Source organism: Pipistrellus hanaki (genome assembly GCF_964339955.1).
Source record: "Pipistrellus hanaki genome assembly, chromosome: 9".
Lineage (NCBI taxonomy): Eukaryota > Metazoa > Chordata > Mammalia > Chiroptera > Vespertilionidae > Pipistrellus > Pipistrellus hanaki.
In genome coordinates this window covers 78,067,849-78,095,071 of record NC_140511.1, presented here as the reverse complement: position 1 = coordinate 78,095,071, position 27,223 = coordinate 78,067,849, and the positions used below count along the sequence as shown (strand labels likewise).

The 27,223-nt window shown below is 41.4% G+C and overlaps 1 protein-coding gene across 4 annotated transcripts in view; it reads right to left on the bottom strand.

Annotated features, from left to right (window-relative positions):
• RTN3 (reticulon 3) overlaps positions 1–23,369 on the bottom strand; it is a 44,886-nt gene extending 21,517 nt beyond the window's left edge. Inside the window, exons 1-3 of one of the 4 annotated variants that reach the window (XM_084895802.1) lie at positions 22,997–23,364; positions 15,164–15,220; positions 2,148–4,505 (exon numbers count right to left, since the gene is read on the bottom strand). In XM_084895802.1, the coding sequence (XP_084751928.1) occupies positions 2,148–4,505; positions 15,164–15,220; positions 22,997–23,138 (2,557 nt within the window). In that variant the 5' untranslated portion in view covers positions 23,139–23,364. Of the gene's footprint in view, positions 1–2,147; positions 4,506–15,163; positions 15,221–22,996 lie in introns of all 4 variants that reach the window. The other 3 variants (XM_084895803.1, XM_084895804.1, XM_084895805.1) reach the window with 3 other exon arrangements.
• Positions 23,370–27,223: the final 3,854 nt, after the last annotated feature.

Here is a 27,223-nt window from a genome sequence, read left to right as displayed (position 1 = left end):
CAAGAATACCAGCTATCCTTCACTGCCATTTCAAATTCTTGAGTTTATAAAAAATCCTCGATGTTTTCATTGATAATTATGAACATTCATTTAATTAACAATTAATTAATTAATTAATTACCTGGCCAGGTCCTATACTTGGTGCTAAATGATTATTTACTATGTCATAGGCAGTTACTTGCATTTTCATATTTAATGTTCAAATATTATAAATTACTACCTTTATTTTAAGGAATAAAATTTATTTTAAAAAGTATGTTTTTATTGATTTTTTAGAGAGAGGGTAAGGGTGAGGGATAGAGATAGAAACACGGATGACAGAGAAACATCAATTGGCTGCCCCCTGCACACCCCACACTGGGGTAGAACCAGTAACCTCAGTTCCTGGGCTGACACTCAAACACTTAGCCACACCAACTGGGCAAGGATTAAAATTTAGGAAGATCAAGCTGTCTGCCATGTTTAGTAAAGAAATGCCTTATAACAGGTAAATGGTGCCCTTCTGCCACAGCAGCCATGGCTCTGTGGTACCCCATGGCCATGGCCCTCAACAAGGGCCACAAAGTGACCACGAATGCCAGGAAGCCGAGGCAGAGCCAGGAACACGGGCACTGCACCAAGCACACCAAAGTAGTGCAAGTTGGTGAGGGACAAGGTCCAAGAGTTGTGTGGTTTGCTCCTCAGGAAGGGCGGCCCAGGAGGAGGAGCTGAGTGGAGTTCTGGCCGCAAGAAGGGGAGACCAGCTGCTGAGGTCTGAGCCCCCTCCCCACTCTGTGCATGAACACCTTACAGAAAAAAAGGAAGAGGTATAATCACAGTAAGTTCACGCTAACAACCACCTCATTTTTGTCTTATATAACTCTCTGTATGATTTCATTTGAAAAAAGGAGGTATAGAACTTGGCATCAGATTAGAGGTTGATGTTCCTTTTGGAGGGCCTTAAATATCTTTTTTTCTTACACTTTCCAAGACTCCAGAAAAGACAGCATTTTAACTGAAGGCTAGGAAAGTGGTCATTTAAATAAACAGAAGATTAGGGGAAAGGCTTCTAGTACCATATAATGAGTTTGGCCTGAACAACACTAAATAAGGTCCAAAGCAGAAGAATACGTACTAAGCTGTCTTAAGTATTACTCACAAAATAGTACTACAATACAGGTTACCTACTTTCAGAGCATAAACTCTCTATGGTATAAGATCAAATTAATTAAAAGTTTCATTTACTGTCTATCCCAGCAGGAATTCTTTTATCTTTGATTGCCAAATAGATTGCACAAAGCCCATAGCAAAATACTAAAGTGCTAAGTAGTGTTATTATTATGGAGATTTAAATAAGCCTTGTAAGTAAATAAGAGCCTAAAGATATTCTTTTTAAAATAAATATTTTTGTACTGATTTCAGAGAGGGAGAGGGTGAGGGAGAGATAGATAAAAACATCAATGATGAGAATCACTGATAGGCCACTTCCTGCATGGCTCCCACTGGGGACCAAACTAGCAATCCAGGCATGTGGTCTGACCAGGAACCGGAACTGTAAACATCTGGTTCAAAGGTCTATGCTCAACCACTGAGCCACACTGGCTGAGTATAAAGAGATTCTTTTCTAAAAATATATATATATTTAGTATATTTCTATTGATTTTAGAGAGGAAGGGAGAGGGAGAGAGAGATAAGCAATCAATGATGAGAGAGAAGCATTGATCGGCTGCCTCCTTCCTGCACACCCCACACTGAGGATTGAGCCCCTAACCCGGGACCAGGAATCAAACCATGACCTCCTGGTTCATAGGTTGACCTGCAATCACCAGCCATGCCTTCTGGGCAAGAGATTCTTAAAAGCAGTGTTCACCCTAGGGTCAACCAATAAGGAAAGGAGAACATAGGAAAAACTGGAATAAAAATTTTTTTTTTAGAATATTAACTTTACTAATTGGTCTGCTTTGGGAAATATTTATATAAGAAAACCAAGCAAACATTAAAAAAAAAAAAAAAACTCACAAAAAAACCCCCCTCCTCTCCCATGTTCAGTGTGTTTCCATCCTAGCCATTATGTGGTGATATAAATCAGAGACTAAGAAAAATGGCACTGTGATAAAGTCATCATAGCAGAATTAACCACATGCAGTATTTCAAATAGAAAGGGTTACCTGAGAAGTCTGTCAGAAGTCTTGCTAGGACATGCTCGTTTACCAGTTCAGTCTTGTTAAGGCTGGAAATAACATCTATACCAGCAGTTTCTTTGATAACAGGGGGCTTTTCAGAAACCCCAAGGTCAGATCCAGTCTTGACATCGATGTGTTCTAGGACATAGTGCGATCCCTGTGGCTGAGAATATTCTGGAACAAATGTGAAAGTCTGCCTGAGTATTTCTTCAGAAGGAGATTCTATTCTATCTTGTAACTTCTCCCCCTGCCTTTCACTCAGCTCTTTAAGGGCTTGGATTGTGAGCTGTTCCTGCTCCAAGTCCAGAGATGCCGCTGAAGTCCCATGGGCGGGGAAAACGTCCGAAAGCTCACTGCCACTTGTTCCTCTGTTTTGCTCAGAGTGTCTGCTTTTTAGGACTTTAATTTCAGAATCGCCTGACTCACTTGCATGCAAGACTGCTGCAGGAAAAGTTGTTGTGAAATCCGTAGTCTTCTCTTCTGTTGCTTCAAATCCATTTCCTTCATCTCTATCTACTATCCCTTTCTCCCTGGTTTCTGTAAAGGCTGCTATCAGGTCCTCTGGGGAAGAATCATCTATATATGTAATATTTTTTTCATGTAATGACTCCAAATAGGCAGAGGCTGTCACATTTAGTGAGAATTCTGTCTCATTAAAATTATCTGAAGATGCTGCTGAAGGAAGTTTTGGGTCCTCGGTTATAACCACCTTTTCAGCAGGAGTAATTTCACTCATTCTATCTGACTGCTTCACATCTCCCGACATGACACTCATATCATGTACTTGGGAACATGCCACCATACCAGCTGGACTCCTTTTAAGAAAATCAGGCTGAACTTTTGGCTCAGAGTCATTGACGGATCCTTCAAAGTTTTCGGATGTTTTGCTTTCCCTATTATAACTGTGAATTTTTTTGGCATCTCTTTCATCTGCTTTTACAATAGCACTTGAAGTGGAGACAGGTTTTTCAATCTGAATTTTGCTACTTTCAAATGCAACCTCAGCTGTGATGTCTTCTATTACTGTGTCATCGGACTCGCCGGAACTATCCGCCTCCGCCCCTTCTCCCACCGGAGCGCTCGGCCAGCTCATTCCGCCTCTCAGGTGGCCATCAGGTCCAAGCCCTGTCACTGTGGCCGCGCCAGAACCCAGCGAGACACACTTCCCAGACGGAGACACAGGTGACTCTGAAAGTGTGTCATCTTGTTTCTGCACATTGCCTCGTACACCTCTGCTATTGGCCTCTGTTACGGAATCGAGACAGTCTGGTACAGATTTTCTAATGCCAGCATTTTCTTGTGAGAGAGATGATTCTGCCCCGTCACGTGTTGATTTACTGACGGGAGTGCTCCCACTAACAGAACATACAGAAGTTTTCTGATGAGTGTTAGCTTTAAGATTTATAACTGGAATTTTTGAATTATATTCGCTCATGTCAGGTCCTGCAGCTTTTGTGATGTAGTCAGATTTGTCACTCTGCTGTTTCACTTGGGGAACCAAATCCCAAGTCAGTATCTCATTAGTGAAGTTATGCATATCGCTCACACATCTAGACACTTCTTCCAGTGCTGCAGTTGTGTGTGAAAACTGTCTAGTGAGCAATGCAGAGGTTGGGTAACACCCTGCCTCTTTTGTTCTCAGTGGAAATACTTTGTCATTAGACTCTGCAATGTCTGCAGGTGATTCTCTATCAGTGTGCATTGCCCAGCTACCAAAATCATTTGCGCTCTCCTTATATGCATCTTTAAATTCTTTGTCAAATGCCGCTTTGTCAATAATTACTTCAAACGGGGATTCAGGGGAATCCTTTTCAGTACCACCACCTCCTGAAACTTTGCACGGGGACAAGGAGTATGTACAACTGCCTTCTGCCTTAGGCTGCTCGGCAGGCGGTTTCTGGGCAGTTAGCAAACTGAACTTGTCACCAGCATCCACAGCAGTTTTGTCGTCCCTACTTGGTATCTCATTTGGGTTCTTGGACTCTTGATCTTTATTTATTTGCTCTTCCATCTGGACAACTTTCTTTGAGAGAAAAGCAGGACGATCTGGGAAACGGGCTGGAATGGAAGGATGGTTACAGTGACCTCCTTCTGCAACAGAAACCGGGGAGCTGGCTGCGTCTTCACTGGTCCCCTGAGGCTTTTCCTTCGTTTTCACCTCCAGAAGAGCCAAGGAGCCTTTCCCCTTTCCTTCTTTGGCTAAAACAGGCTGGCTGCCTAACTCTCTGCTTTGCTCTCCGTGGAGTACTGTAAGGTCAGTGTTATATGTTTCTGAAGATGCAAAAGAGGAGGAAGTCCTAATTTCTGAAGGTGGCTCATCAGAGCAGAGAGAGCTCAATCCCTCTATGATTGAAATTTGAAAGAAAAGAATTGTTTACCAAGTACAATTACACATTAGCTAGTCAGGCCAAGCAGCATGCGTTTTATTTTTTTTTTAAATACATATATACACACAGGATGTATATATACACACACAAATATTTAACAAAAACAATGCCAACAGTTATCCTATAAAACATGCATAAAATTGCCAATGGTGAAACAGAAAAGCCACATCATGCTGCAAATTGCAAATGACAAAAAAATTCATGATCAGTACTTTTCAGTCTGTTTTTTCCATTGTAAAGGGAAAGCATAAAAAGAGATGAGACTGGAACACCTGGGAAAGTTTCCCTCCTTTGTTTTGGTAGAGCTATTTCACAGAAATTAATGCAATCCATACAAAATAACTTGATGTTATGAAGCACTGACATAGTCATCTGTAAACTGAACAATTCAGAAGACACTGCTTCTATAAACCCACTGCTACAGTCTGAGAATGTGAGAACAGACAGTGGCCAGAGTTCTTTTTGATTTTTAGGCGATACAGTGAATCCCTGAGCCTAAAAATCAGACTAGAATTATCCTGTTCTATTCACTGGGAGACTGGTCCCATGTACAGATGGCCTCAATTTTAAGCTAAAGGTACTGCAAAAGCTTGCCTGTTCAAAAAACCTAGCACCAATTTGCCAATTCAACTAAAACTGAATATGCAAATTGATCTCTTAAGAGATAACTCTAGAAATTCTTTTAAGACAGAAAATATCATTCTAAAAAGTATACATTAAGGCTTACCAGTTATTAATACCAGTGTAATCGCTGATTTAGCACACTGCTTTCCAACTGCCCAACCTAGCAAGTTTCTACTGGGGAAAAGATGAAAAACAACTGTTCCGAGAGCAGGCGCTGTCTTGGTACATTCTTCCGTGTTGTTGGATCTTTAGAGTTGGAACAAAATCGGTCTTAAGTCATTCCATATGAATGAATCAAAGGTTCAGGTGAGACCTAAATAGACTCAGGGTAGCAAAGCCTTGAGTGAGTAAATAGGGAAGATGTGAAAGAGAAAAACCCTTGGGATTACCCTTATTCAGCTTATATTCTTTTTCATGTGAGAAGCTAAATAATTAGACAAAAGAAAAATTATTACCTTGTTCAAAACTGAGGCCCAACGCACGAAATTCATGCGAGGAGCTCAGCCCTGAGCCCTGTGGCCCCGCCCACTGGTCGTTCAGGAAGAAGGGTCCAGCTTCTGGTCTAATTAGCATATTAGCTCTTTATTATGTAGGTTAACTTTATAAACTCAAAAATAAATAAGAATATCTTACTGCAATAAATAAATTCCATTATTATAAAAGTGTTCCTAAATGCCAGATAACATTCCTCTATTTCAAGACATCACTGAAATGTGATGTAATAGCAATTGGGCCTTTAGAAGAGTATGACTGAAATTTGGGTACAAGCATACTATTCTATGACTCAGTGGCTCAATGGCTGAGCACTGACTTATGAACCAGGAGGTCACAGTTCAATTCCTGATCAGGGCTAATGTGCAGGTTGTGGGTTTAATCCCCAGTATGGGGCATCTCTTATCATTGATGTTTCTAACTCACTCTCTCCAGGAAAAAAAAGTACATATGTATACATATACATATACATATATACCTATATACATATATATAATTTTAAAGAGAAGTGTGGTGGTACAGTAAATATTTGAAATAAGCTGCAATTTAAATTTAGTTTTAATGTCGTAAATAAACATGGTCGCATCTATCATTATAAAGTATGATATTCAGCAAGACTGGATTAAGGATATAAAAGAACTCAGCATTATAGGTTAAAAGGTTCAAAACCCTGAAATTTAAAAAACTATAGGCTACATTTAAGACAGAAATATTCCACAATATGAGCTATGTATTGTTACTGAATTTACTATTCCTATTTCTGTCAGGAAGCATTCAATGTACTAAATCTGGATTAAGGTAAAACGGGAACCCCTCCCTCCAAACAGGAACACACTGAGGTGTGTGAAACCGACTCCACGTCAGAATGCTCAGCCTACCTGCTCTATAAAGATGGAGATTTCAGAAGGTTCAGGCCTGTCATCTTACAGGCCAAAGTGAGCAAAATGAATTAGTAATAACTCAACAAAAATTTGAGTGCCTGTCATGCACCAGACACTGTTTTAGAAACTAGGTGAAAAGCAGTTGAACAAAACAGAAAATATATTTGTCTTTGTGCAGGGGTCTTCAAACTACGGCCCGCGGGCCACATGCGGCCCGCAAAGGAGTCTGATCCGGCCTGCCAGGTTTTTTGGGCAGTGAGCGCAGCCGAGGTGTTACAGTAGGAATTAGTAGTTCATATAGTCCGGCCCTCCAGCTCTCTGAGGGACCGTGATCTGGCCCCCACTTTAAAAAGTTTGAGGACCCCTGGTGTAGAGCTTACAATACAGAGCAGGAGACAAACAATAAGCAGAACCAGTAAGTAAAATGAGGATGACTGGGGGTGGCCTTGATGAAATGAAAAAGAAAGCAATTTATATTGATTGCTAACCAAAGAATACACACTTTGCCAGGGGTGCAGGGCTGGCAAGCATGGTAGAAGCATTCTATGCTTTGTCAGGACACAAATTTGTCAGTTTCCCCAGCCTTGCTTCAAAAGTTTTGAGTAAAGTGTATAATAATCTGAAATAAAGTTAGATTAGGTCAGAATTCTTACTCTCACAATACCAACAAACAAGTCCTATACTGAACGCCATGACTGCCTGACAGACAGCATTTCTGTGGTGGTGGCTGTTGATCCTAACTTTTCACTAGCTGGGTTGGCTTGGTGGATAGAGTGTCGGCCTGTGGACTGAAGGGTCAGGCGAGTGCAGGAAGAAGCCGATCAATGATTTTTTTTCTCATCATTGATGTTTTTGTCTCTCCCTCTCTGAAATCAATGAGAACATATTTAAAAACAACAACAATCCTAACTTTTTAGAGTGGAAGGGAGGGAGGAAGGGAGAGAGACAGAGACAGAAAATCAAGACACATCGATTGATTGCATCCTGCATGAGCCCTGACAGGGGCTGAGCCTTCAGTTGAGGTACTTGCCCTTGACCTGACCAGAATCCAATCTGCGACCCTTCAGTCTGTAGGCCGATGCTCTATCCATGGAGTCAAACTGGCCAGGGTGACTGCAAGCATTTTACCAAAAATTCTATAATATGAAAAAACGTTTCCTTGGCTAGTTAAAACCCTAACAAACTTGGACAACCTGATTGTACCAAGACGATGGGAAAAATGGGCTGGAAGTAAAGAGTTTATTAAGAAATGAGAACATTAAATAGAATGAAGGTCGGAATGTAATAAGCCTTTTAGAACAGCTACCATAAACAAAGACTCTTCCAATTAGTCAGTATGGCACTTAATAAGTCACTGATGGTGTCCAAGTCTGTCCTGATAAAATGGCAGAAGAAATCTCTAGGGAGTTTGAAAATGGTTAGTTTTTAACACTATACATTGTGAAACTGCCTGATGAAATAACTCCGGGTTATCTTACATCTCAGAAAATGTCCACTACCCTTTCCTCTTTCAAAAGATAGCCCTTCACATGTAACACAAGAGACTGTCAACGTTACTCAGAACAAATGTCTGTCAAAAAATTCCCCCATCATGAATTTATTCTAGTTATTTGTTATAACGAGATTTAATGTGCACATTCATCTTCAAAAATGCTAATCACTTAAAATTATGGCACTACTCTATGAACAAACAAGCGTTACACATCTACTAGAAGGATATGGTAAGAGATACAAATATGGTAAGAGATACAAATGTCATAACAACATATGGTAAGAGATACAAATGTCATAACTCTATAATGATCATAGAATGTCCCCAAAATGACCCAGTACTGAGCTCCTTGGTTACCCTTATCTTCTTAAACTCTAAATTCTCACGTCTCCATTTCTGAAATAAGAGTAGGAAATTAAGCTGGCATCAGTCATAGACTAAATTTCTAGACCACTCCCAGGCCAAAAATGCAAGATTCTTTTATCACACTTACTAATCATGTGGCCTTAGCAAATTGCTTAATCTCATCTAAACAGGGGGGGATATTTAAAGCACTCTAACTCAAGAACTGCTGTCAGGGTTAAATAAGTCAATACAAGTGAAGTGCTTAGAACAGTATTTATCAAATTCTCAATAAATGTTCTCAAACACACCACATTCTAAAAAAAAGTAAAAAAAATCTCCTGACATAGAGACTCCAGACCAGCTGTCTTTTAAACATATATATAATTGATTTTTACAGAGAGAAAGGGAAGGGGATAGAGTTAGAAACATCAACGAAAGAGAAACATTGATCAGTTGCCTCCTTCACACCCCCCACTGGGGATTTGCCCACAACCAAGTACATGCCCTTGACCAGAATCGAACCTGGAACCCTTCAGTCTGCAGGCTGATGCTCTATCCACTGAGCCAAACTGGTTAGGGCCAGCTGCCTTTTTATTAGGGGAGAGAAAAAGACATATTATCAAATCATAACTCCTTCACCTGGTATATAATACAGAAAATCCTCATTCTGGGCTTTAGACACTTTCTCTCCTACCATTCACAAAAAAAGGAATTTAAGGAGCTTTCATCTTTATCAAATTTTAGGTGATGCAACTTCTAAATCAGTTAGTACAAACCAAATACCTATGACATTCCAAGAACTGCTAGGTTCTATGTGGATAAAGACATTTAAAGCAGCCCAATTAAAAAAAAAAAAAAGTTTCCTGAACAAAATGTTTCATGAACAAAATGTTTCAGCAAATGATCTCTATCACTATCAAGGTCAAAGTAAATTTAAGTTCAATGTCCGACTAGCTGAACAATTTAATAACCTAGCACAAAACTAGCCTTTGACACCATTTTTTACAGTCTCTTTCAAACTGCAGAGCAACAACTGGCCTGCACTAGTACATCACTGGTCTAATCTCTGACTCACTGACTCAGAGATTCCATCGGAGGATAAAGCTCAGGAATCTGCATGACAAGTTTCCCAGATAATGAACTTGGTTTGAGAACCACACCTTGACTGTATTTTATTAGCTTCTAAAAGAGCAGAAAGAATGAGCTGCATATCAGAACTCTAGTCCTGTAAAAATCCCACAGATGACACTGACACTCTCACTCTTCACCAGTCATCTTTGTCCAGGAGCACAACTTGCAGGTTAGTAGAGGATGGAACAGCTATTGTCCTTGGTGCTGCTTTAAATATATCTATACTAGAGGCCCAGTGCACGAATTCATGCACAGGTGGGCCCTTTGGCCTGGCCAGCGATGGAGGCCTATCAGGGACCAGCTGGCTGGGGGAAGGGACCACAGGAGGTTGAGTGGCTGGTCCCCCAGATTGGGGCTGATGGGGGGGCTGGCCAGAGAGAGGGGCTGTGGGAGGTTGGCCAGCCAGCGGGGAGGGGGGGGGGGCGCGACACGACGACGACGACAACAACGACGGACGACGACACACCACAGAAAGTTGGCTATGGGAGTGCACTGACCACCAGGGGGCAGGTCCTACATTGAGTGTCTGCCCCCTGGTGGTCAGTGTACATCATAGCGACTGGGTCATTCTGGTCATTCAGTCATAATGGTTGCTTAGGCATATATATATATATATATATATATATATATATATATATATATACACACACACACACACAGACACACACACACATATGATTTTTACAGAGAGGAAGGGTAAGGGATAGAGAGTTAGAAACATCAATGAGAGAGAAACATTGATATATATATTAATTGTATTTTATAATTTTAAATTATATATTAATTATAAAGTACAGTAACTTGAAATTTTGCTTGGAATAAGAAGTGCCATTTAGCTAGAAAATACAGTATGAGAACTGAAGAATTTTTCCTCTTCTGTGCCCAGAATATTTTATCTTACAGAACAAGTGGGAGTTAAAAATATTATGAAAAAACTTCCAAGTAAATGCTTTATAACATCAAGTAAATTATTCAAATTAAATAAAACCATATACATTTACAATTCAAAATATGTTCTCTTTACTGTTTCTTGTTCCCCAAACTTAGTTCTCCCAAAAAAGAATGAGTAGCTTAGAAGTCTGTTACAATTGCCATTTGGTTACTAGTTACTCCCCCATCTCCTTAGGCATTCATTACTTTTAATAAAAGGACACCTGTAACTTGGAAAAACATACCGTCAATGAAGAAAAACTGCCAGCCTCTAAGTAGCCACTTAGTTACTTTTTCAACATACATCTATATGCACAGTCATACAAGGGAGGCTTGAAATATTCAGGTATAGGTTTTCCTACACTTGAATTTTCTCATGTTCACAAAACAAGACAAATTTTCGTGCAAAACAACACCAGCAACTTTCAGCCACAGCAGCATCAAAATAGGAAGTTAGCCAGCAGACACTTTGCAGCCAAGCTAGATCCTAAACAAAAAGTCTCTTTTGTACAAAGAAAAATGTTTTGCTTTTGTTAAAAAAAAGGCTGTAACTGGCAAAATTTCCCCCGCACTGCTTGTCCCTAAGTTCAGTGTATAACTTCTTCCTATTCCAGATGCCTACTGTGCTACTCAAATTGATTATAAATGTTGATTACTGCAAATGCATTTCCAATTCTGCATGTAGATAAAAAAAAATCCTCTCCAATCTTTTTACCTACTTTTCTTCCAATGTTTTCTAAATAAAATCATAGTAAGTCTACATTTTTATCAAAGGTTTCAAAAGTAGAAACCAAATTTCAGTTTTACTTTGTGTCTGATTAAAGGAATACATCCCTCAAATGATACTAAATTGCCTAACTAAAAGCAATATGGTTAAAATAGTAATTTTTGCTTCTTTTGCTCTTATAACATTAACCTCAAAATGACATTTCTAAAAATACCTGTAAACCCTAAAATACAACTAATATACTTTATCATCTTTATATTAGGTAGTGGTTATGAGCATGGGCTTTGAATCCTAGGTCTGTCCCTTACAGTGTGACCTTGAGCAAGTTATTTCACCATTTTAAACTCTGGTTTCCTCAATTGGTAAAAGAACTAGTATCTTTCTTTACTCCATAAAATTGGCTATGAAGATTAAATGAGATAATCCATATAAAGTACTGCGCCCTGGCCTCCTAATATTTTAGTTGGTCAGAACATCGTCCTGATACGCTAATAAGGTTTTGGGTTTGATCCTGGTCATAACACAGATAAAAATCAACCAATGAATGCATGAATAAGTGGAACAAAATCAATGTGTGTCTGTCTGTCTCTCCTTTCCCCTCTCTAAAATCAATTAAAAAAAAAATAATAAAGTACTGAACATCATATAAGCTCAATAAAAATTAGCCACATACTACATCTATACATCTGTTAATATCTTTATTTTACAGAACAGGAAAACATTATAAAAACTTACTCCCCTATCTGGAAATGCTCAGAGATTAGGCTGAAATTTAATTCTTTAATGAGAAAAAAGGAGTCAATAAGCAAAGACCTACTCAGGAGGATTATTCCACTGACATTCTCATCACAAATCTATTTATTAGCTTTCAAAAACTGTAAACTGCTAGCTTAAGTAGCGGTATACCTCAAAGTAATACAACTTAATGAATATTACATGATTTCTTTTTGAAATATTAAAGTGCCTTTCTTTAATGGTCCAAATTAATAAGTTTTTGGTACATGCATCTCATTGAAGCCCAATAATGATAAGTACTTATTTCAGGATTAAAAATGTCATTCTTAAATATGAAAATGTCTCATTTAATTATTGCTACATATTGCTTAATATGGTTTAGATATATATACAAGTGAGGCACAATTCTCCAAGGCATTAGGCTCAGGATAGGGAAGCCAGAGTCATGTTAGTTGGGTTAGTGCCAGTGATGGATGCAAGGTCCCTGTTGGGGGCAGCAGCTACTCTGAGAGGCTTTCATTGGGTGAACGAGTCTCAACTATTCTTCCAGGAATTTTATTTTTATTTATTTTTAATATATTTTATTGATTTTTTACAGAGAGGAAGGGATAGAGATAGAGAGCCAGAAACGTCGATGAGAGAGGAACATCGACCAGCCGCCTCTTGCACCCCCCCACCCCCACCCCCCACCCCCACAACCAATGTACATGCCCTTGACCGGAATCGAACCTGGGACCCTTCAGTCTGCAGACCGATGCTCTACCACTGAGCCAAACCGGTTTCGGCTCTTCCAGGAATTTTAATCAAGTACATGATTAACTTCCTCTTCCCTTATTTTTTAAAATTGTTATTGTTAAAAGTACAACATATGTTCCCCCTTTTCCTGTTGACCTCTTCTAGCCCACTCTTCCTTATTTTTATTTTATTATTTTTTTATAAGATAGTAATGTTTATTGTTCTTCCCTTATTTTTAAATTTTATTTTTATTTATTGATTTGAGAGTAAGAAAAAAATAAATTTTGTTGTTCCACTTATGTATTTGTTGGTTGATTTTTATATGTGCCCTGACCAGGAATTGAACCCTCAACCTTGGCTTACCAGGACGAACTCTTAACTAACGGAGCTACCCAGCCACGGCTTCCCTTATTTTATTAAGGTCCACTAGAAGCACCAGTCTTGGCTATGCTACAGCACACCTAGTCGCTTGCCAAGGTGTTACCTCAAACAACTGAACAGGCTGATCTTTAGGCCTGCCAATGAAGTAGTACTAACTGGGTTACTTTTCCATTATGCGAGCAAGGAGAACATGTGCGCGTGCGTGTGTCTGTGTTTTGCAAAAGAAAGTGCCATAATAGAGGCTGGACTGGAACACTTTCAGGGCTCTGACATTTTTAACTGACTTTGTACAATACCCTTTTAGCAATAGCACTATCCTGAATCTGCACTGGTCAAAATAACTCTTTCCACCCCCCTACATCCCCATCCAAGGACATGCTTATTGATTTCAAACTAACTCTTTGTATGTGTAATTTTTTCTAACAGGGATTAAAATAACGTTTAAATCTATGACAGTTATCTTCTCACCATCCCATACATCAGGTATGCTGTGCTTGGGTTGCACTGTTACACTACTTAGAATATCAACTATCGTTTCTACATTAAAAAAGTGACTGAAAGTTATAGCTACAAAGAATGTCTTTTAAAAGATCTGAAATATTTACAGTAGAGAAATACAATTATTTGTTCTATTTACATTGTGTTTTTACTGATTTATTTTCTGCAGTGGAATAAATATAGTATCTATTTACCTAAATTATTTAATTTCCAACGAGGGGGGGAAAAAAACCCTTAAAAAATATCTTTCTGGCAGAAACCGGTTTGGCTCAATGGATAGAGCATCGGCTTGGGGACTGAAAGGTCCCAGGTTCAATTCCGGTCAGCGGCATGTACCTTGGTTGCGGGCACATCCCCAGTAGGGGGTGTGCAAGAGGCAGCTGATCGATGACTCTCTCTCATCGATGTTTCTAACTCTCTATCTCTCTCCTTTCCTCTCTGTACAAAATCAATAAAATATATTTTTTTAAAAATCATTCTGGTTGGGTTCCAGATGTCAAGAATCACTTGGTAGGTTTCAGTTACTTTCTAACACTCAGAAAATACCTATTTTTAAAAAATGTAATTTGACCCACAAGGTATCAAAACAGGGAGGCAAATTATAAAGGGTTTAGGCTCTAATGTTAGCAGCCTTTAAAAGCAACAAATTATCACTTAAAAGCAACAAATCATGTTTCTTACGAAACAGATTAAACTCTGAAAATATATTTTGTGGGGTTCATGTTACTTCATTGTGTTTTTATTCTTTTAAGGTCAGTCTTCCTAACAAGCCAGCATCGAGAATTCAGCAGGGACAATGAACTGCAAAGGTTTTCTTAGACCTATCTAGTGAGTTTAATTACCTTTGTTAAAATAAGGGTTTTCCACTGACCTATATTTGATGTCAGGTACAACAACAGCACAAACAAAACAGCACTTTATTATTAGTGCAAATCAACAAAGCACCACACTCTCTCTTCCAGCTTTCCTAGCAGTGCTATTACCTCCACAACCTACAGCTATCTCACTCATGTTCCCTCCTTATTGGTTGGCAGATCTAAAAAAAAAAAAAAAAAAAAAAAAAGCCAGAGCTTAATTTGTAGGAAAACAAGCCTCGCTTGCCAAAAAGTCAACTGACTTGTTCAATGTTTCTAGGCGATTTGGAACTCGCCTAGCTCTTTGGACAAATCTCAGAGAAGTTCACACTAAAAAACTCGAGCTATACTAGTTCAGTGGAAGCACACTTATACTGTTTTTTTGTTTTTTTTTTTGTCCCCACCCTCCCCCCCAAAAAAATCCAATACCTCTCCAAAGCAGTTACATAACTGCAAATGGGTAAGTTAAATGCAGTCTGGGGGTGGGTTGTTTTCTGAGCCATAATTCTATCTGTGCCAAATTCTATGGCGAGTTTTTAATTAAAAAAAATATTCAATACCAGAACTCAAGCTTAGGCTATGTTCAAGGGTCCACCTAGCCTCATTCTACTTTACTAACCTTTACAGAAAACCCATCGGGAACTGCTAAACAGTATAAAGAACTGGCTTGTAACTAGTTTTTATTTTAAGAGATTGGGGGCAATCAACATGTGCCATATATCCCCAGTTACAGCCTCTTTCTCAACATTTTTCTTTTATGAATGTACAGAAAAAAAATGACAGACTTGCCTTGTGAGGTCGAAAATAGAGATACAGGCTGAGAGGAAGAGGAAGAAACAAAGGAATCTGAAAGAAAATATACAGCGTGAGAATTTGACCACCTCACACAGGAATTTTAACTTTTATTTGGCCAAGCATCGTAACTTCATTGGGTTTGAGCAAGAGAGAAAACCCAAGTCTTCATTTCCAATTACTGTTTTCACTCACCTGGCAACAAAATCTTATTTCATTTTGAGATGCATTTCTAAAAGTTAATCCATTTTTTTTTGGGGGGGGGGGGCGGGCGGGGAGAATCAAATAGTCCCCCCTCTGCAGGAAGAAAAGAGGTTCTGCTAGTTTGTTAAGCAAGTACAACCTCAAGAAAGATGATGCTCCCTGCAACACTTTGTGGGAAAGGAAAAATAGGTATCTGATTAGTAACTGATATTTGCTTTTAACCATTTTAAACTGCATTTTGTGAAGTCAGTCACAAAAATATGAGCATTTAAACATACATAGCTGGTAAATATGCAAAGTTGACCCTAAATACTTAAAAAACAAAACAAAACACAATTCACAGGGAAAATAGGACTACATGAGAAATCTTTATCTTTTAAAATTATACTCCTCTACATTTGGCAACATGTATCAAAAATGTAAAGGTACCCTCCCCCAATGTTCTTTAATGTCTAGAAAATTTAACCTACAGATATATCTACATATATGTACAAAGACATGTGTATGAGGATATTCATAAGAGCATTGGTTATAAGTACTAGAAATAATTTAAATGACCAATAGAAAACAATGGAATATTTGCTATTGTGAAAAAGAATGAGGTTCAGGTATAGATGCTGATATATATCTCAATACATTAAATTAAAAAGCAAAGTGCAGGCCCCACCAGTGCGGCTCATGGCTGAGGACTGACCTATGAGACAGGAGGTTGTGGTTCAATTCCTGGTAAAAGCACACGCCACAGCTGCAGGCTTGATCGTCGGTAGGGGGTGTGCAGGAGGCAGCCAATTAATGATTCCCTCTCATCACTGAAGTTTCTATCTCTCTCCCTCTCCCTTCCTCTCTGAAATAAATTAAATATTTTTTAAATGGTTAAAACTTCTGCTCTCATTCAAAAATATCCAAAGGCCTACTTTGTGCCAGGTCCTGTTCAGGCATTAGGTATAGAACAGTGAAAACAACAGCACTAATCTTCACTCTGATGGAATTTATACTCTGGTGCGGAAGACAGACAAAGTCAGTCAAATACAGTAAGATAGATTATGACAAGTAATAACAAAAATAAAACAGGGAGGCCTGTAAGGTGCTTTGTGCCCTTAAATAATTTGGCCAGGAAAGACCTACAGAAGCGAGGGAGAGGGAAGAGCCGGGAGGGTTGTGTGGGAGAGCACCTGCGCAAGGTGCAGCACCCAGGGCTCTGAAGTAGAGGGTATTTGGTGTGAAGAAAGCAAGGAGATCAGTGTGACGGAAGCTGGATGATCGAGGAGGAGGGGTTGGGGCCAGATAATACAGGCGACATGTGCCTGCTAAGGACTTTGGCATTCACTCTATGATGGCAAGCCAATGGAGCATGTGCCCCTGAGCGACATGATCTGACTTAAAATTCTCACAGATTTACACCAGCAGCTGTGCTGAGACTAGACTGAAGAGAGGCAAGGGAGAAAGTGTGGAGACACTGCAATAATCCAGGAGAGCTGTAACAGCGCGGGGCGGTAGCAATGGAAGCGGAGAAAACTGGCCAGACACCGGACATATTTTGAAGGTAGAATCTGTAGGATTTGCTGACAGTTGTATGTAGGAAAGAAAGTCCGGATGACTCCAGGCTTTTTGATTAGGGCAAAAAAGGTAGATAAAAATCACCATTTGTTGAGATGGAAAAAGCTGTGAGAGAAACAGACTAAAAAGGAAAGATCAGGAGTTCAATTTAGACATAGTAAGCTTGAGATGCCTATGAGATGTGGAGGCTGAAGAGAAAGATTTGGAAGTCATCAATGGTACTTGAAACCACAAGATGGATGTCATAAATGAGACAAATGAAAGCAGGTAGAAAAGAGTTATAAGTGAGTCCTAAAAGACTCTAAATTTTAAATGTTGTGAAGATAAAGAATTAGCATTATAAAATCCCAATAAGAAGAAAATCTAGACTCAAAGATTAGTGTTTGCCAAGGGATGGGGGAAGAGACAAATGGAGAATGACAGCTAATAGGTATGGGCCTTCTTTTGGAGTGATAAAAATTTTGAAATAAGACAGTGATGATGGTTGCATATATACTTGTATATATACTAAAAAACATGGTGTTTATGTTATGTGAATTTATGTGTTAAAATAACAACAAACAAACAAACAAACCTTAAACACACCACAAAACAGCTAGCAAAGGAGACATAGGAGCAGCAGCTACTTAAAGACATGGAGGACACATTGAAAAAGGCATTTCAAAGAGGAGGGAGGGATGAATTTGACCAAAAGCTGCTGAAAGAGCATTTAAGATGAGGACTGAGAAGTGACCGCTGATTTAACATTGAAAGTAGCTGGTGAAGCTGAGGAAAGTTTCTGTAGGACAGCAGAGCAAAAAGGCACCGCTTAGAAACCAGGGACCAGAAATTAACGCAAAGTTAAAACTGGTAACTTAATTCAAAAGGGTGAGAGAACCACTTTTTATCACATTTCAAATTTTAAAGAGAGGTTATTATGTATATTTGCAAGAGAACTGAATTAGGCCCTCAATCCCTTAGTTTTATCCTACCCTCAACTTCACAGCCACAAACCTTTGTGTATATCATTTCTCATCTGTAAAATGAGGTTTATATCCGTACCTGACTAACTCACAGATAAACATTACACAAGTCTTTCTACTGAATATAGCCTTTAGAGGGGTTATCTGGGTTTTATTTGCCTTCCTATCTCCCAAGGCACCTAACAAAGAGCTTTAATGTTTGCTTGAATTAAGTTAATATATGGGCACAATTTACTAGTAAACCATAACGCAATACACAAATATGTAATATAACAAAAATTAAATATTTCTACTTCCTATGTAAAATGAAGGCAATGCTCACTGTTGAAATGCTTTCAAGTAATAGGACAAAAAGAGCTTTGTATTAGTTTACCCTTCAATATACCCTCAAGGGCAAGCTGCAAATGAGATACATGTCAAAAAGCTCACATGTCCCTTCTGGTTAGGTTATGATGATGTCCTTACAGAGAGAAAAAGAAATGAGTTAATTTTTATAGGGAGAAAACAGATTAAGAATATTTACTTGAAATTTTAAAAGACCACAAGAGTGGACTACCTGCTGGCAACCCCCCTCCCCCCCAATAATGTAAAATACAAATCTTATAGTACACTATTTAAAGAGATTCTCTCACCAAAACCGGTTTGGCTCAGTGGTAGAGCGTTCGTCTGCGGACTGAGGGGTCCCAGGTTCGATTCTGGTAGGGGGCATGTGCATTGGTTGCGGGCACATCCCCGGTGGGGGGTGTGCAGGAGGCAGCTGATCGATGTTTCTCTCTCATCGACGTTTCTAGCTCTCTCTCTCTCTCCCTTCCTCCTCTCTGTGAAATATCAATAAAAAAATAAAGAGATTCTCTCTGAAACTGCAAGATCACAGAGTAACATGTCTTACATAAGTCAAAGAAATGTAGACATGTATTAAAAGACTTTAATGATGCAATCTCAAGCAATACTAATTATGGATATGCTTATTTAACATACTTTTCCTACAAGGGCTTTAGAAAGTTTTACTATGGAATTTACATATAATATTTGCCACAAGTCTGTATAGTTTAGGCAATAAAAAATTATAAACTAAGTTTGAACACAAACTATAAGCTAAGTACACACAATAAATATGCATGGTTAGCCCTAGCTGGTGTGGCTCAGTAGATAAAGCATCAGCCTTTGGACTAGAGGGTCCCCGGGTCAAAGGCACATGCCTGGGTTGTGGGCTCTATCCTCAGTAGGGGGCGGATAGGAGGCAGCTGATCAGTGATTCTCTCTCATCATTTATGTTTCTGACTCCCTCTCCCTTTCTCTCTGAAATCAATAAAGATATATTAAAAAGTTAACTAATTAGAAATAATAAAATAGTACTTCTACTCTCTATCCCTTTATAAAAATAAGCATAGTTAATCAATTCTAGAATTATGGATAATCTAAAAATAAATGCCTTTCTACAGAACAACCTCTTGGCTCAAACAAAACTGGAAACCTTAACTTTCCCTTTCTCTTCAATGACATGTCACCAGTTCCTTCAACACCAAACTTAATTTACAAGTTCTTTTTTTTTTTTTTTTTTACAGGTTTTTTACATAGGATTAAACAGGCGACTCCTATATCAGGAAGAATATATCATTTTCTCACCACAGAATACAATAAAAGTAATTATATTAGGCCTATTTTGTTTTCAGACCATCTCTAAAATAATAAAAACACTAATGCTCTGGATTTCAATTTCAGGTTAAGGTATGCCTGTTAAATATATATACCAACTGGTTTGTTTGATCAGAGTGGTTAAATTACTTGTGAATTTGACTCTAAAAAGCATCATAAGAAACCTTTTACTACTGAGGAATAAAAACCTTCCAAGTAAACAGGCATTTTGTAAACTGACATGACCATTCTGGCTGTCCTGTACTCTTACTTCCACTGATAGGCGTTTCATAAGTATCATAACTACACTTGTTCTGGTCAGAATGCTGTAGCTAATATTTAAGCATAGATGCCAAGCCATCTGTGAAACATCTTGTCTTTCTCTGCCCCCATCTACCACTTAAAAAAAAAAAAGTATTTTTATTGATTTCAGAGATAGGAAGGGAGAATCACTGATTGCCTGCCTCCTGCGCTTCCCCGCTACTGGGGATGGAGCCTGCAACCCAAAAATGTGCCCTTGACTGGAATCGAACCCAGGACCCTTCAGTCCGCAGGCTGACGCTCTATCCACTGAGCCAAACTAGCTAGGGCCAACTACCACTCTAACAGACCAGCTGAGTGAAAGAAAGGGTAGCAGCTTTAAGACATCAACGCGAGGGGTCAAAAGTTGAAAGAACTCACTTTTAGAAAGAAAAAGGTACTAAGATCTTCCTTTATTATGAGGAAGATTATGATTTCTCACTTGTAATTCAATTGCTATTTTGCACCTAGGTGCAAAAGTTTGCAATATGCAAACAAGTGTACAAAATATTAGGTATTGTAATTCAATAAAAGGATTTAAGGGTGCAAAGCAAATTTGTCTAGAGGCTCAGGGTTTGCTCTGGGCCATGTAGTTAATGAGTCAGACTACACCCAGATGTCTCTGGGACTGAAGTCTGTTTATTTCCAATGACAGTGCCACCGATGATTTGGCATGAATACAATACAGATAACGTCAGTGTTGAACAGGTAGTCAGTCAGATTCCTTTTTAGCTAAGGGTTCAGACTGAAAAATACAAATTATATACTTACATTTGACTGACTTGTTAGAACAAAGTGTGAAAATGATGCCATCAAAAGGACAGAGAACAACTAAGTTTCATGAGTGAAAGAAGATTTAAAAAAAAAGTTGTCCAAGCTGTTTTTGCTTTGAGCTAATTTCCAAGAACAGATACAGGAAACGCAGCTTTATTTTGGCACCATGATTTTCACAGCAATAATACAACTCTCACCCTGAAAAGAACACTAACTATGTAAATCTCCTTTACCTCAACTTCAAATTTCTGCCTTGAAATCTATTTCCTCCAAAGGCAGAAATCTGGGAAGCCAATTCTGGCCCCTGACCTCCAAGCATACTACATTGCCAGCTGCACTGTACCTCAGGCACTGGACCAGAGTGCCACCACTCACGCATTCTCTACCTTTAGGTAAAACTATTATTTCTACAATCATTACCCAACAGGTCAGACAAGGCAACATCGTTTCCTAAGGACACCAAGTGACCATTCACTCCTTTTATTTTTGGAAAGTCTCTAAAACCCACAGGAGCTTGGTGAAATAACGTGAAGGTTGTTGACATCATCAACACACGTAGATTTTTAAACAACCCAGGAAGATTTTCCTTAGTATTCGTTTAAATGAGTTACATTTTGGAATAACAAAGTCCATCTTATTTTCACGGTGCAGAAGCTTGAGACATTTCCTTTGAGAGATGGCGGAAATATTCTGCAACAGGGAAAAGCTGCTGCAATGACATGATAACGATGCATGACAGCATCTTACAGTGGGACCACCAAAACGGTACTAATGATTCTCAGTCAACATCAATACACATTTCCAATGGACGGGAATTTAAGATAGGGAATCTATCGAGTTTATTTTTCAGGTGAACAGAACATTTTAAATCAAGAAAAATCAAAAGGTACGAACAAAAGGGCCAGCGATGGAGACAGTCAGCAATGACAAGTGGTTAGCTTTGGCTAGCCAAGTCGCTAAGTTATAGGGACGCTGCTGTTCACCTGGGAGCCGGAATGCCTGATGGTGTAAAGGAAACAAGGGAGCTAAATGCGCTGCCTCATCCCTTCAGCTGGACAGCTGATCTTGACCTTGCAGAAGCTTCTGCTGCTACTGCTTCTACTGAAATGGTCCTACCCACACTGGAAAATCCAACAGGGCACCAGAGCTCTCACGTGGGAGATCCACGGTTCAAGAAACACGCAGAGAATATATCTAAAGCCGAGATCAGAAATGCTGAGTTCCCTATAGCCATCAACCCAAGATTCTGACAAAGGAGACAAGAAAGCATTTTTGAATCTCTCAAAAATCCTTTAAGTAACTAGAGAACATTATCTGTAATATACATATATATGATATATATATGATATATATATATATATTTTTTTTTCTTTTCCCTCCTTCGAAGACCGAGTTCCTTTACCACCTGCTGGGCTGCGTCTTCCCTCCTCCAGAAGACATCTGCACTGCGGATCTCGGCCCGAGGGGAGCCTGCCAGCCAGCTCCCACCGGCGGGCAGATGCGTGTACAATGGAAGCGAAAAGCAGCCCGCAGCATCCCTCCGCGCCTTTCAGAGGGAAGACGGGGCTCCCCCAGCTTTGTCTGACTGTCTCCCCTCCCCCTTTTCTGCGGCAGACACCCCCTTTTGTTACGCCGCCGTCAACAGAGCCCGCAGAAAGCATGAAATCAGAAATAGGCGGCCGGCCGGGCCTGACTGCATTGATCACCTTCAGGACCATAAGCGGCTGCGGCGCGGCCCCGCCCCCACCGCGCCGGGGAGAGCGGGCGGCGCCGCGGGTGCAGCGCGGATCCATCTTGGCCCGGCGGCAGCGCCCTCCCCGGGCTCCCCGCGCCGCTCTCATCCCCCTCCCGCTGCCCGAGCCCCGAGGAGAATCCGGGCATTTAGGCGGGGCGTCTCAGCGACAGGCGATCAAAGGCGGGTGAAAACGGCATAGAAAACGGCTCCCCTGTGTCCACTCAACTTCCTCATCCTCCCCCACGGGCAACCAAAAAAAAAAAATTTTTTTTGGATGACTCCCAGGAATGTCTGATTATGTCAACACCTGCTGCAAACCTGCAATGCAACCCTGCCACCACCGCCCCCGGCCAGCCTCCCTCACCGTTTCTCCGACCACCACCTGCCCTCCTCCCCTGCTCCTCCATCCTCCGCTCCGTCCCCGGCCCGGCGGGCGGCTCCCCGAGCTGGGGTCCCCGCACCTGGCCGGGGCCCACGCCCCCTCCCTGGAGCGGCTCCCGCCCGCACCCTGTTTTCCTCACACCCCGTTATCTCCTCACGCCCGCGCCCGGCTCCCCTCCCCCCGGGGCCGCGGCCACACGCCGGGAGGGTGGGCGCTCTGCCTGCCCGAGCCCCCCTCCCCACCGCCGCTCCCGAGGGCGGGCGGGCCCCCCGGTGCCTCACCCGCACAGGAGGAGCCGCAGCTCTTCGTCCCCAGGGCGGGGCAGGCTCCCGGGCCGCCGGCCCCGCCGGGCGCGGAGGGCTCGGCCCCGGAGGACGTCGAGGAGACGGACGGGGACTGAGTGGCCGCCGACAGGTCCGCCATGGCTGCGCGAGGGCGAGAGAGGGGTGAAGTGAGACGTGGGGCGGGAGAGAGGGAGGGGGGAAGAAGATAATAGGACAGGGGGCCTCTGCGGAATCCTCTCGCGCCTCCGGCTCCGAGGACAGACTCCGACAGACTGACTGACTCGGCCGGGCACGGCGAGAGGGCGGGAGCGCGAGCGCGCAGGCGCACACAGGGCCCTCGGCGGGCGGCGGCCGCGTCGAAGTGCCCAGCGACGCAGGACGCAGGCGCAAGAATGGTCCCAGCGCGTTCTTCTCGCCACGCCCCCCGGGGGGCGGGGAAGGAGAGCAACCGCAAAGGGGCGTGGCCATGCGCCAAGCCCCGCCCACCACCGAGACCGAAGCGGGCATGGGGCCTGCGAATTAGCGTTCCTTCATAAAATGGATGTTTTAGGGTCGGCAGATGATGTGTTTTAACCACACACGTTTCTTTTCGCTTTCATCAGGGGGAATCTCTTCCCCATCAACTCCAGAGTTCTCCCTCGTCTTTTGTCCGACGCCAAATAAAACGTGCAAACCACGGTGTGGGGTAGGCCCACTCTGCAAGGCGCTTTATGAATTTTTCCGGATGTGTCATGATATATTTTCACCATGAGGCAGCGCCGGCACGGTCTCCCATTTCATAGGCGGAGGAAGATGCTGTACAGAATGAAAAACGATTACTCATTCCAATCACATGGCAATGCAGCTGCAGAACCTGCTTCAAATTCTTCTCTCATTACTGTTCCCAAAAAGGGGTCTAGACCGCCTGGGGTCTTAAGATAGTCCTTTCCTGCGAATAGTCTATCAGGTAAAGAAGGCAAATGTTGACGGATAAAAACTGAGCTACTGAGAAAAAGAAGAGCCAGGAGAGAGCATCCTGGCTGTAGTTAGAGGGGATGGTAAAAGGTGGTGCTAAAAATTGAGACTATGGTACAAAATACACGATTGAATTTTATTCATAGGGGTCATTAGCAGAAAATGTATGTGAAACCAAATACCTAGCTCATCTTAGATTTTGTTGATTTTTTTTTTGCTTCACTTCAGTTGGTCTGCAAAATTCAAAGCCTTCTCCCTACATTTGGTGAAAATATTTGAAATGTGCATAATTCCTTTACCAAGGGGAACATAGACTGGAAATAATAAAAATCAAGGCACTAGGCTTTGCTATTGCTGAAGCAGCAATTGGTGACTCAAAGGGCAATAGCAGGATCAGCAGATCCTGTAAAGATGCTCCCTCACGAAGGTCAAGGTGCTCAGCCAGGTGGCCACTGAAAGGAAAAGCAATCTGACCAGTGGAAACGTTCGGGAACAGTGGACTACATCCGCCCTTGACGGTTTTTAAGGTCAGGTAAAGCCCTGAAGGCGAAAAACTCCTGGCTGTTGCAACACTCTGAAAAAAGGCACAGAAGCACATTTCCCAAAATAACTTTGTGGCAAACATCTTACTCTGGCACCTACGGCATCAGTCGATAATGCAGCACTCTGTCCTTCAGATGGCAAGAGGAAATACCAGCCAACGAGTGACCAAGCCCATCCCAATAAGTGGATCAAGTTTAAAAATTTACAACAGTAGCTGCTCAATAGGAAATGAATGATCCTGGTCCCTAACCCTGACAGCAATTGCTAGAATCTGGAGTCCTGGCCGGAAAGGAAACCCATTTCCATGATATCTAGAAGCAGAGAAAAGAAGCTAAAAATCAAGACATTGACGTGGTCTTGGTGGTCTCTTCAGACCCTTCAAATTTTTTAATAAAAGTGAATATATATGAATATATATACAATATATGAATGAGACCTTTGTGCCAGGTCCAATTCTTGAAGCTGCCTTTCCTTCCTGATCTCTCTTACTTTACCAGCAAACTTCCTAGTAAGCAAGACTGACTTGGGATGTTACTTGTATACATGATTTGTCCCACAAATGTTTACTGATCACCTGCTGTGTGTGGGGCACTGTTCTGGGAAGTCTGGAGGTATTTTTTAAAAAAAGTTTATCCTGTCTTCAATGAGCTTACAAGCTAGTTGGGGCTAGAACATACATAAAGTTAAAAAAAAAAAAATACAAATTAAATAGCAACCCCAAACAATCCCAAACAACACAAAACTATCCTGCCATAATTAGATGGCAAATGAATTGTATGAATTTAAGAGGATAGGGAATCACTATGGAGTTACAGTGGTTTGGGGAGGTTTTATGAAGAAGCCCAAAGTCAGACAGGTTTGGAGTGGTAAAGGGGTCATTGAAGGCAGGGGAAGAATGGTGTGAAGCAAATACATAGGAAGACCTCCTTCTGGGCAGACCAATCACAGTAAGACCTCCTTCTGGGCAGACCAATCACAGTAAGACCTCCTTCTGGGCAGACCAATCACAGAACCCTCCTCCCAGCCCAGCCCATGATGCACTTCAGTGCTGGCTTGTTTAGCAGAAGAAGCTGAGATTTGGTCCCCTCTAACCTCTCCCCTTCACAGCTGCCTAGGCCACCTGAAGTGGCTGGAGGCTCAGTCGTGTGTCGGTATAGAAGGTGTTTTGAGTGTGGTTCACCCAAGTTGGCTAGAGCCGAGGGCTTGTGCTGGGATAAGAGGGAGAGAAAGTGGAAAAGATACTTTGGGGTCAGAGTGTGGAGAAACTGTAATATAGAACTAAAGAACTGAGACTTTGTCTTAAGACTAATGGGGATTCCGTGGAAGTTTTCAGGCAGGGAAGGGCCCCCATGGGATTTTTACTTGTTTATATTTTAAAATATATTTTTATTGATGTCAGAAGAGGAAGGGAGAGTGGGAGAGAGAGATAGAAACATCAATGATGTGATGAGAGAGAATTATCGATTGGCTGGATTGGCTGCTTTACACCCCCACTGGAATCGAACCCAGGGCCTCTCAGTCCGCAGGCTGATGCTCTAGCCACTGAGCCAAACCAGTTAGGGCCCCCCTGGGATTTTTAAAGTGCTCCCTGTAGCGGAGTTGTTCCTCAGAACTTCTGCTGAGTGATTTTTAATGCTGAGGCATGAGCTGGGCCTCCTCTTCCTTGGCCCTATCCTTACAGCACTGGTATTTCACAGCTCGTTTACCACTCGGCTTCTAGACCATCTCATTACTCCATTTTGTGTCTTGTCTTTTAGAAAAAAAAAAGTATATATTTTCATTAAACATTTAAAAAACACATTCACCTGTCATATATATGTTCATATACACATACATGCCCACACATATTTTTCAAAAGTATATACAATACACTAGGACGTTTCTTCTATACGAACCCCTCCCCACCCATCAGGCTCTCCCTCTACATACATGTAGGTAACTGCTAGGAGCTTTCCAAGCAAATCTGTATATTATCCACCCTTTTTCATTCAAATGAGAGCATGCTGTACACCCTTGGGAGTCTCGCTTCCTTTCCTTAAGAGTACATTCTAGTGCTCTTTCCTTCTGGCTTTCTGAAGAGCTAGGCAGCTGTGCTGTTGGTTGAAATAACAAGGAAGCAGCTGGCAGGTCTTGAGCTTTTGTTACCAGGTGAAGGGCAGATATACAGCTTTATAATACCCTGTCAGTTGGGGTTGACTATTTTCCTTTTATAAACTAGGACACCAAGTCGTTACCTCATATTATTCAAGAACGAAGGAAGAAAGGAACGCACATTCAAATGACACCAAAGGACGCAAGTAGTCCCATCTGTCCCTCCGAGTGCCCATACTGTTGCTTAAACATGGATTTTGCAAGTAGGTGGAAGGACAGAAGGCTGAACGGTGTCCTGGCGCAGTCACAGCGGGAGACTATTTAGTTGGCTGTTTACCGCCTAAGACCGAGTCTCTGGAAGACAGGACTGTTTCTGATGGCCCTGCAGCGTCACTGCCGGGCACTGTGCCAGGCACGTAACGAGCGCCTTGGAACCTGAGTCACGGTGGTATTACCGCAGAAAACAATCTTGCAATTTTTGTGCTTCATAAAAATACCCGAGTAGCCTGAATATTTATGGCTTTGTTTGGCTTTTCCAGAATGCTGATTACCAATTTTTGAGCGCTAACTAGGCATCAGTCACAATTGCCAAACACATCTCATTTAACTCATAATACTGTGAGTTGAGTAAGCTAA